At 42.0% G+C, this 11,823-nt stretch overlaps 1 protein-coding gene across 1 annotated transcript; it reads right to left on the reverse strand.

Moving 5' to 3' along the window:
• Nucleotides 1–7,143: 7,143 nt before the first annotated feature.
• LOC147190250 (WAP, Kazal, immunoglobulin, Kunitz and NTR domain-containing protein 2-like) lies at nucleotides 7,144–11,249 on the reverse strand. The gene is made up of 2 exons (XM_086137724.1): nucleotides 11,070–11,249; nucleotides 7,144–9,475 (listed from the first exon to the last, which is right to left on the reverse strand). The coding sequence occupies exons 1-2, from the start codon at nucleotides 11,247–11,249 to the stop codon at nucleotides 7,931–7,933; spliced, it is 1,725 nt and encodes a 574-aa protein (XP_085993850.1). The 3' UTR covers nucleotides 7,144–7,930.
• Between the last annotated feature and the right edge of the window lie 574 nt (nucleotides 11,250–11,823).

Genomic DNA, 11,823 nt, shown 5'->3' on the forward strand with positions numbered 1-11,823 from the left:
GTAATATTTGGTGTTCTGAAGATTTCCATACTAAACAATCTGTACAAAGGATCCCATTAAGCATTTAAAAGGAGTACCTACTGACACCAGTAAAATATTGAGATGTAGTCCATCGAACAAACTGAGCACGTTCTCTCGTTGTTTTCCACTAGTCATTGTCCTGCCTTGCTCCAAGCCGTAAAAGTTTCTGTGTGTGTGTGTGTGCGTATGCGTGTGGTGTGTTTGAGTCAATGTGAATGTTTTGAAACAAAGTGTTCCAGACGGTATATTACATAACAACAGCAACTTGGAGGCTACTGATACGACCACAGGCTCACTAGCGGGTTTCCTTGGCTTTAAATGGATCATGACCCCACTGTGGGAATGAACGTACTGTACACAGTCGTAGCACAAATCACACGCTATGTATCCAGGGCTTTATGTGGTTGGACAATTTGGTTGATGCTGCCCTCTTTTGGAATTGAAGCACAGACACACATTTGTATTTACTGAGGAAGTGACATCGGTTCTGCAAGACTCAGGCCGCAAATAAACATCTCACCTCAAAAAGGCTTTCTATTTTAACATTATGTATGCCGCTTATTCCACAATTTTGCCACGATGAAGCAAGTTTGATTCATGTTTAAGCACACAACGGGCCTGATCAACACACACAAAAAAGCTCAACGACAATGATGTCCCAAATTTGAAAACGAAAATCCCAAATCTTAAAATGAATGGTAAAATAATGATCATTGGGGATTCTCAGTTATTTGGTTGCCGTCGACGGCGCTTTTCATTCTAATCTACGGAAGACGAAATAAAAACCATTTTTGCAAGAATTTCACTTTTAGCTCGTCCTACTGCCTTTATGCCCAGAATTTTTACATTAGTCTTATAATTCTGGCTTTAAAGTGATAATTATTATTTTTAAGTGATATTTCTTTTTTAACAGCAATATTTCTGAGTTAAAAGTGACAATCTTGACTATATTGTTTTTTTTCTTCATTGACCCTAATCCTCTTCCGTAGTTTGCCAAAAATATTAGGTGGAGGCACCGCCGATCATTATGGGGATGCTTAAGCATTCGTCTTAATCGTTGAGAGGGGCATCGATTTGGGAGAAGTAAAGACCCCCCCCCCCCCCCCCCACACACACACACACACACTGTCGACGAACGATTTAGTTTTGGTTGTCGAAAATGGCCCGTTGGCCGAAGGATCAGATGAGCTTTCCACAACACTGCTCAGAAAGCAGTTACTCCCCCCAAATTGCTGTAACTCCTACATGGAATGTTGTTGTAAAACCTCTCCAAATTAATCTGGAAGTTTACAGTTCCATTACACGTGAACTGTTTTATTTCGAACCAAATGTTGTGGTGTCTAGCATAAATCTCTGACGTTGCTCAAACACTTACTGGTTAACGTAAATGAACACTAGAGGACGCGGTTCCTTGATAAAGCTACAATTTTCAAGTACCACACTAAGCTTTGTTCATCGTTCAAGTTTTTGTTTTCGTTTAAAGGTAACCAAAATTTACAGTTCAAGTAAAAGATTCAATGAATGTTTTATTTAATTTGATTCAACCGGTTCGAGAATTAGTGTTCAGATGGGGCCATGTCATATTCCTGTCTTCTTCAGAGCCTTTACTGTCCAGAATCAGAATCAGAATCATCTTTATTGGCCAAGTATGTAGAACACACAAGGAATTTGTCTCCGGTATAACACGCTGCATTAGTATCATCGTAAACAACAAATCATTGAACCATTTTAGAGTAACCAGTAGCAGTATTTGTAGTACAAGAAGAGTGACTACGTCAGTGACTGTTTAAGGAGTTAATGGCTAGAGGGAAGAATCATTCCATACGAGAACTCCACTTCCACCATCTCCGAAAACCCCCCAGCATAGACCACCATGGTTTTGTTGTTACCGTGTTCATCAGCAAAATAGAAACAAAGCAGCCAAGATTCAAACAACCAAACTGTAATTCACCTGGCAACCCACTCCATGACCTGAACCACTGTAACCCAAAATGAAGGTCTTGACTGCTTTTATTGTGCGTTTGCTGCTGGTCTTGGGACAAGAAAGACCAGCGTGCTGCTGTTGCCCTGCTCGTAGCGGGTGAAGCCAGGAAGACCAACATGAAAACACAACCAAACCAAATTTGTGTTTAATATTATCATTATTCTTATTCTTATTATCGGGTGGCATGGTGGACAACTGGTTAGCATATCTGCCTCACAGTGCAGTAGAGTTTGCATGTTCTCCCTGTGCCTGCATGGGTTTTCTCCGGGTACTCCGGTTCCCTCCCATATTCCAAAAATATGCATGGCAGGTTCATGGAACACTCGAAATTGTCCCTCGGTGTGATTGTGAGTGTGAATGGTTGTTCATCTGTGTGTGCCCTGCGAATTGCTAGCAACCAGTTCAGTGTGTACCCCGCCTACTTCCCAAAGACAGCTGGGATAGGCTCCAACACAGCCGCGATCCTCGTGAGAATAAGCAGTTTAGAAAATGGATGGATGGATAATTATTATTTTTAATAGCAGGGTTGCTGGTATCTGAATCAAAGTTGAGCTCTAATGCTTATTACTGGTACAGCCTCTGGCCAATCACTTTTATCCATTAAGCGTTGATCTAATTTCTTCAGTCCGAAACACCATTGAAAAATCAGTATTCGGGTGTTTCTTGGCATGTCTTGAGGTTTGAACTCATGAGAAATGAATGATTTTGTTCTCCTCCTGAACACTGCTGATTTGAACTTTTAGCCCTGAGTTGCTCCCTCCCAGCTTCAAACCTTTAAGCCGCCGCTGTTTCCGGATGATAAATCGCCATGGGATCTCCAGTCAACGCGTATGAGTTGCTACTGTATCTATTCAATAGATGTTCCCACTTTTATGACCATAACAGATGTATGTCATGAATCAAAAAGATCTTCAACCAAACGGCATGCTTGATCTCTTCCACAGGTGTCTCTTTTTGGACAGAAGCAAACGTACGCAGACATTGCACAAAAACCCTGTTCGTGGACCACACCGACTCGTCCCGCCTCAGGTGAACCGAGCCCATGAACGCGTTGACCCTATCAAATCATCAAACATCTGAGAGGAAGGAAAATGGAAAAAAATTATAGCGAGCAAACCTTCTGTAGCAACAAATCAAAGCACTTTTTTTTTTTTTACCCTTTTAGCTGGCGCTCTTCAAATTACAATAGTGTTTGAAAAATGAGTTTCACATGTGTTTTTAATCGTCCGAAATTTAATTGAAGAAACATTTTCTAAATACCAGACTTGGCAGTTTTATGGCAAAGGCTGAAAAGAAAAATAATGATGGCATTTGATAGGTGTAGTAACCGCTAATTACCATTCCAGTAAGAAAGAATACCAAACGGTTTGCAATAAATTCTTTTGCTGTTGTTCAAACCATTCCTGTTCTAGTGTTTCCTAAATTCTTGTCGTTGGCTCCAAAGTAGTTTTCACACTTCACAGCAGTGTCTGCAATAGATTCGAACCGCAAAACGTCTGCCACATTTTTATGACCTATTAAAATGCACAAAGAGACGTGAGTTTCAAGACTCGTGTGCTATGGTCAATTTGTGCAACTACTGTTGCTAAAAAATAACTGAAGGTAGCATGCAATAACAGAGCACCAGACAATGCCGGTATAATTGCAAAGTACAACTTAAATTGCACCAAGATTGAAGATAAACAACCATGGAGTAGTTCTATACAGTGGTACGTCTACTTAGGAAATTAATTGGTTCTGGAAGAAACTTCTTAACGAGAAAAGTAGAGACTCGTTTTCCATGTAAATGCCCGAATTCATTCCAAGCCCCCCAAAATTCAGACATAAATGTTTCGTAAAGCATAAAAATGCATCAAAAAATATGTAACAAATACATATTACAATTAGATTATTGGATTGGATTGGATTGGATAAACTTTATTGTCAAATGTACTGTATGTGTAACATACAGCACAGATGAAATTTCTTCCCTCTCAACATAAAACAAGAGGAGCCGCTGCGGGTGTCCGCGCCGCTATCAAAAGAAAATTTAACAAAAATTATTGCACAATAAATGAGAGTTGTGCATAATGTAAATAAACAAAGAATAGAATAAAGAATAAAAATTATGGCCATTGAACTTTTAACTGCGCCCTCATTGTTTTTTGCCCTCTTTGGGTCATGTTCTCTCTCAGAAGTGGTTTTTGCCTGGCGTTTTGTAAAGAACTGATCCAAGGACGTTTGCTTTTGTCGGCTTTTAACAATCCTTCGAAAATGTTCAAGGCAAACATCAGCATAGTGCGCGATCACCTAACTGGTGAACACTTTTTCTGTGTGATAACACTGTATTTGTACATCTATATTATTTATATATCTGTATTAACCTGTTGAGTGAACATCGACGGATTGTGCATTGTGGGTGATTTTGAGTGTCCTACATTTACCCTCGCCGGCACTTTCAGGCACCCCGACAAAATGGCGTAACCCCTTAACTCATTCAGTACCAGCCAATTCTAGACCAAGTCTGAAAAGACGTTTAAAAACGTCTTTGGGAGTGAATGAGTTAATCGCAAACTTGATAGCGATTAGCATGCACATTCGGACACAGCCGTTGGACACCTACGAGCGATTGGATGCAGATGAGAACGAGAGCACAAATGTAGCAGGATGGAATTTGAATTCAAGACAGTTGAACGGAAGCCGACTCTATACATATGTACATACCAGATGACAAGGCGAACTGTTGATTTTTGAGGAAATTAAAGGACTTTAAGTGTGCCTTAACCCTTTCATGCACCCTATAAACTGATAACGTGATAATATGTCCACTGTAGTGACAGCTGTCCCCGATAGGGTGAAGGTCCGAAATATATGGTGTGGTTAACATTCGTACTCAAAAGAGTTCCAAATGAAATCATGAAATGAAAACCTGTAATGATGATGTCGTCTTATGCCGCTGTGCCTTTTGCAAAAATTTTAAAGCAGGGGCTCTTCATGTCTGATCCTCAGGGTGTCCGATGGGGCACATTGTGGTCACTTAACGACATCGTGATCCAAGTTGTTTGGAATCTCCTTTGTTAAGACTGTTCATTAATTTCTCTCCTCAATGAGCTGATCATTTTTACCTCAGAAATCAGCACGTGCAGGTTTCGAAACAAACCCAAGCCGTGCCGAGTCATAAGAAGGACGATACATTACTTTATGTAGCGTATTTTACGCAACCGATTTGTATATGTAACTGCAGAGTTGTTTATATGGGCGTGTGTTTCAGAGTGGTGTGATCCAAGGTGCCTCAGATGAAACCTTTCCTACTCGAGAGCCTCAACAGATGGGGAAGTACACTTTTGAGCTCCCTGGTGGTTTTGCCAGTAAACGAAGGCGGATTTGTTGCCTCCCTTGGATGGGAGAAACAGAATCTCATGCGAGAAGTAGAACACCCTCGTCGAAAGCCCACCAAAGCCTGCCTGTAATCCCAAAAAAGAGCGCTGGCACGCCATGAAACGCATAACTCTTGCACAGTAGGTTTACTGCTTGGGTTCTTTAACCCCATTGGACTACGAATACCACTGGGGTCTTTGAATGACTAAATGGAAGACTACATCTAACAGATACTGAAATCTGTTGCCAGAAAATAAAACTAAACTCAATGTTTTATATGATCACTCGTGTTACAATAAAAACGAGTCTGAAATGACTCATTCAAAAGTATTTGGAGAACAAGTTTGCTTTTTGTTCCCCGGAAATGCTTTAACAGGCCTGTTGAGTCCTGATGCTCCACAGTTTGTCTTCGGTAAGAGAAGAGCGCTCTCTTGGTGATTGATTAGTTAGTTAGTTAGTTAGTTAGTTCCGCCCGCTCCTATTTGGAACATTGGGCGACGAGTCTCCTCCATTTGTTCCGGTCACTGGCGACCCTTCTTGCTCCATGCCAGCTGACACCCATCTCACTGAGGTCTTCTTTGGCAGTCTGTCTCCACGTCTTCTTTGGCCTACCTCTCTTCCTCTTTCCACCCTCTGGCATCCAGTCCATGGCCACACTTGCCGGTCTCTCTCTTGGCAGCCGGAGTACGTGGCCGATCATTTTCCTTCTCCTTTCAAAGACAATGTCTGACAGTTCAGCCACTCCTGCCCTCTTCATCACCTCCTCGTTGGTGATGTGGTCTCTCCATGAGATCCTCAGGATGGATCTCAGGCAACAAGACATCTAACTTGTTGGTGATTGATTAATACCTTTAAAAATGGTCATTTGCTTGTCATTGGAAGAGATCAAATCTATGAAACATTTTCTGGGCCTTTTTTAAGATCAACAGGAGTGGAGAATGAAAGGGTATCGTTATCGATGTCTATAATAGAGAAATCGAGAATGTAAATAAAATGGGTTTTCAAACAATGTGCAGTACACTGAAGAGGTCGGTCTTAATTTGATGAAAACAAGATCGCGACTTGAGAACAGGAGCACAAAAAATACACCTGAAGTAATGACGCAATGCCCCTAAAGATTCATCGCAAATCTTTATTTTGGTCACAATTTACAAAAAATATATATTTTTAAATGGCACAATGCGGTATAAAAACAGATCCGTTTACATATTAATAAATATCCATCAAGCACGAAAGTGGGAAAAAAACAGAAATCACTTTATTTCAGAAAAGGAATGGAGTGGCTCTGTAAAATATATTACAATTTATTCATTTTCACAAATTCATCCAGGAAAAACAATAAACAAAAGAAATGTCTTCAGTGACCAACCAGAGGTGAATTGACGACATAAATAAAAGACATAAATGGCCCACTGAATCGGACTATTTACTGTATCGCATATAGCTATGTAGATTAGTGGTGTAGTAAAAAATGATTTGAATTGGAAAATAGTGTTTTTGGGGGGGGGGGGGGGGTTGCATTTAAAAAGATGATCATCCAACCAAATCGAAACATTCCACTTCAAAATATGAGTATATCGTATGTCGAGATACATATATATATATTTTTTTTTTTTTTATTGGAGAGATAACATATATTCAAAGCAAAAGCCATAGTTTCAGTACTGACCAGGTCATTCATATGTATGCTCAATGACAACGAGAAACTCATTTACATCATCCCCTCTCGAACAGAGCCATACCGATATCGAGTCTAGGGTTGTCGTTAGTCTTTCAATTATTCCATGTCTGGCGCGATTTATACTCTGGAGCGATTGATCACCCAGAAAATACGGTAAGCATTATCACATGGGAGGGATTGATGTTATAGTCACTAACCTTTTTTGAACGCATTCAGTTACTATTTCTGTCATTGTGTTTCAATGTAAAAGCAGATGTTTGGAAATGTCTTCATTTGATTAAACACAAAAGATAACCAGCCTGCTTTTAAGGACTACAAAAATTTGAAAAACTGCTGTTGAAAAGCTGAAATAAAAGGATTTGGACAAAATTTAAGCTAAACAATTGTTCTAAACAATTACTCAATTATTAAAATCGTTATTGATTAATTTCATAATCGATTAGTTGTCGAGTAATCAATTAATTTGGACAATCGAAAATTATAATCCCATTAAACCAAATTCGAAGTCGTTTCACGTTACAATTGAGCTGCCCTTGAAATGTCACCCCCATGTTTTTGGTATACGTATGAAATCATCTTTTTATTGGAGAGATTCACACCCAGTGAAATGAATGCATAATTAGTGTCATGACCCATGCTGTCAGCCCCATACATATGATTAAGTTCTATATACAGTCTACCTAAGTAGAAGTGGTGTGATGTGACCAAGTCTGAGCAATGCCACTGATACATGGCTGTATCTGGTAAATAGTAAGTGGTTGGTCAGTGTTCAGTTCAAAACACATAGAATGAATTGCCAAAGCTGTGTAGTTACTGTATGGAGGTTAATAGAACTACAAAGACAGAGTTGTGTCGTTTCCCTTAAATGTAGTCGACCTTCACACAGCCTACTGAGGACTGTTGGTGATGGCTTTGAGAATGTCACAAGTGTTCTTGGAGATGACCTCTCGAAGCTTTCGGACGCGACGAGGACTTGAGGCGCCTACGTAGCTGTGCGGCTCCAGCACAGCCATGCCTTCGCTAACGTTACCCATGATGATAACCTGGCCCTCGGCAGCGGCGCCTGTAATGTTGGGGCACGGGCAGTTCCAGTCCATGTTGATGAAGTTTACTTCGAGAGGCTCCTTACCAAAAAAGCGGAGGCCCATCTTCTCATCCTTGAGGATCTCCTCCACAGCCACAAGAGCATGGCCAGAGTCTTTCTCCTCTGCGAGCTCAGTCATGCGTCCCAGGACGACAAAGTCACTGCGACAGAAGCTGGTCACTATCTTACCTCTCGGCTTACAGGCTTTGCAGTTGTGGTTTTGGGGGTAGGGGCACATCTCTTCGCACGCTTCTTTGGATTCAAAGTTGTTGTCATTGCCCCCGCATCCTCCGTAGATGAATGACTGGCATTGGCGCAGGCTGCTACTGTAGGCCCAACGGGGCTCATAGGCCTTACATGGGCCTTGCAGACTTGGGAGGTCGCAGGGGCCCGACAACTCAGGACCACAGCACTGCATGCACTTGTCGTGGGTCTCAAACAACTTCCTTGGCTGTTGGCCGTTGCTGTGGCAGTGAGTAAAAGAGATGCAGTTGTTGCTTAGCGAGTCATAGAACCAGCTCACTTTCTCAAGGTCACTCCCACAGAGGTCGGGATTGTCGGGGGGTTTCACACACTCCTCAGGGGAGCACCGGGTCAAGTCCATAGCTACTGGACTCTTTGATGGCTCTATGGGCAGCACCATGAGTGCGTGGTGGACTTGTACCGAGCCAGACGGGTTCCGAGCTGTGCAGATGTAGACACCCGAGTCATGCATCTTGGCGCTGTAAATGACAAGCTGACCAGCGTTGGTGACAACCATATTCCCCTGGACGTGATTGCGCCCCATGACCACCTTGTTGACACCTTCCAAAAGCTGTTTTTCCCAAGTGATCTCAGGCGGGGATCCCCCCGTGACATCGCACAGGAAGCTGGCCGCGTCACCCACATTTACAGTTTGCTGAACGGGGGTGCTCAAGATGAGAGGCGCCTGAGGCACTGCGGGAGGTGGGACGGTCACCTGCAGGGGAGTGGTCGTCGGGTGGAAAGTGGTCACCGGGGGTAACGCAGGGCTCGTACTCAGCCAGGTGAGGTGGAAGCGACACATGACAACGGAGAGGCTGATACCCTTGGAACACGCCTCAGCATCCATGTAGCACTTGTTGTAGTAGGTCATGCCATCCGAAGCACACGTAAAGTGAGGCTCCCTCTCGCAGCGATCCCGACATTTACACACTGGCTGGCCATCCCAGATGTCACACTCTGCCCCTTGCTGGGTGCACATGAAGCTGGCACAGGTCGCTTCCTTGGGCATGCCCACGGGGCCTTTCTCCCCAACCATGTATCGGGCTGCCACACAACTACGATTCCCGCACACGTTCTGGCAACATTTCTCAAAGGATTCACACTCCTGCAAGACAGAGAGAGAAACAAGGTTGTCATCAGAAAGTAGGAAACAAACAGAACACTGATCAAGGTTATTTCAAGGGGAGAGCAAATGGCTCTGTTGATAATTGTGTCTTTTTTTTTTCTTCAGTGATTTAAATTTTTTTACTTGAAGGTGACATTAGTGGTATCCAATCCAATCCAATCCAATTAAAAACTTTTAGAAAACTTTGTAAGTGCTTGTAGTATGCAAGGAGTTGGGCCTTTGCAGTGCCTGGCCACTCTTCAACTTTGAAATTAAACAACCAAATACATATACTGTTATCCGGTTATTTCTGAGAATGAGTGAGCTTGTTTTACACTTCTGCCCCACGTTTATGGAACAGTGGCTTTATATTTGTGTCACAATTGATTAAAAGACAAGTGAATCAATAATACATCAATAGATAACTAATAAATTAAATCTCATTTGGTCGCTTGACCAGCGGTTTGGTCATTCTGTGCAATTGTTGTTGACATCGCGAGCAACAACTGAATCAGAACAGCTAATGTTACGGTTAGCTTGCTGCTCTTCACTTCAAAGATTAACATGCCATCCTGTGTCATCATCATGCGCTTCATCACCAATCCGGGTTCTCTTTGGGCGCTGACATTTGTGGGTCCAATTATTTTCAACCTTCCTCTGCCACACAATTGAGTCATGAGCTTGCTTCGTGAGGGACAAAATGTCAAACATAGCGGTTTTATATTTTAAGAATATTACATGTGCAATACCAGACAGGATACTATAAGGTACAGTGACTGATTTATGGTAAAACTCGAAAGGACTTAAAGAAGGCAGCCATGTTGGCAGGGGTAAAAAAATGGATGTAATGTTAGCATTAGCGTAGGTACACATGCAGCTCAAGAGGAGTGTGTTGTATCTATCTATTCATATTTTTGGCTGTTGTTTAATGAAGCGGGCTCTCATCATGTACAATATTTTTGCACCGTATACAGTTTTTGATTATATTTTTTTGTTTTGTTTTGTTTGTTTTTTTAGTCAAGCATCCACATCCACAATATTGGATAATTTGAAGCCAAAAAAAATAAATATTAAAGCATAATTGGCTTTAATGCACAAACCTTCTCCTCATTAGTCCATTAGTTTAATTATAACACTTTCATGCACCAATGTAACCTGATAACATGATAAGCTGTCCACTGTAGTAACTGCTGTCCCTGAAAGAGTTAATATATCCCTTACCCGATAAAGGATTGACTGGTTGTGAAATTAGTCTCCCCAAAAAATTATGCCAAGCAAAATGCAGCAGCAAGAAAGCGTACCCGGAACAGAAATGGCCATGCTAGTGAGCTGCTAAATAAAATGTAACCCATCAATCCATGTTTCTACACCGATTGTCCTCATCAGGGTTTTGAAAAAGAAAGTTAGAATAATGGAAAAACTTTTTATAATCCATTTGCCTCATTCTGACAACAAAGTTCAATGGCATCCAATAATTATCTGGGTTTAAATGTTGAATTTCGAGTGTGTGTATAATACATACAGTACATACATAAATATATATATATATATATATATATATATGTATATATAATTATTTCAATATATTTCTTACCTGATCTGATCCACACTCTCTTGTACAAGTACTCATGGCGTCCACCCAGAGGTTAGGATTCATGTCGTTCGGGCACATCCCCGCGTGTGAGTAGGCGAGATGAGGCAGAACCCCAACTTGGAGCTCCATCCACACACTGGCCACAAACCAGATCCAACGCGGGAACAGCATCCACCACATCTCAGCACTTGGAGCGCAGTTCCACACGCGGCCAAAAACACAAGTTAGGTCGAAGTTTTGAACTCAGCGAAGTTTTAAAAAGACCCGCGGGAGCACATTATACGTGTGGAAGGGCCAGCAACAGGACAGGAGTCGACTTGATCCTGAGGAAGTTGGAGGAACATTTTTAAGTGAGTGGTTGGCTTTGGGCTGGTACCTGCCCGTTGAAGGGTCCCGTCCGCCTCCTACACACGCACGCAGACGCGCGCGCGCACACAGACAGACAGGCACACACACACGGTTAACCGTTTGAAGACTCCACCGGTGCCAAAGCGCGCTGCGCAAAGACTCACCCAAAGACGAAGTATATCAAGTGCAGAAATGTTACTAGTCATGAGTGACACATATACAGAGCGGCTCGAAATGTGTCAAATATACTGGAGTTAAATGAAAGCCTACTCAACTTATGAAAGACAACGTTTATTGTCTGGAAAGACCATCGAGATATGATGACTTTTCAATTTTAAAAGTTGCGTCGCTGATTTTATTCAGAGATGGATTGATATCGTGTTGATGTCTAGCTCAAGAATTCTGA

The sequence above is a fragment of the Hippocampus guttulatus genome, chromosome 19 (genome assembly GCF_054856545.1).
Source record: "Hippocampus guttulatus isolate MCC_2025c chromosome 19, RoL_Hgut_1.0, whole genome shotgun sequence".
Classification (NCBI taxonomy): domain Eukaryota; kingdom Metazoa; phylum Chordata; class Actinopteri; order Syngnathiformes; family Syngnathidae; genus Hippocampus; species Hippocampus guttulatus.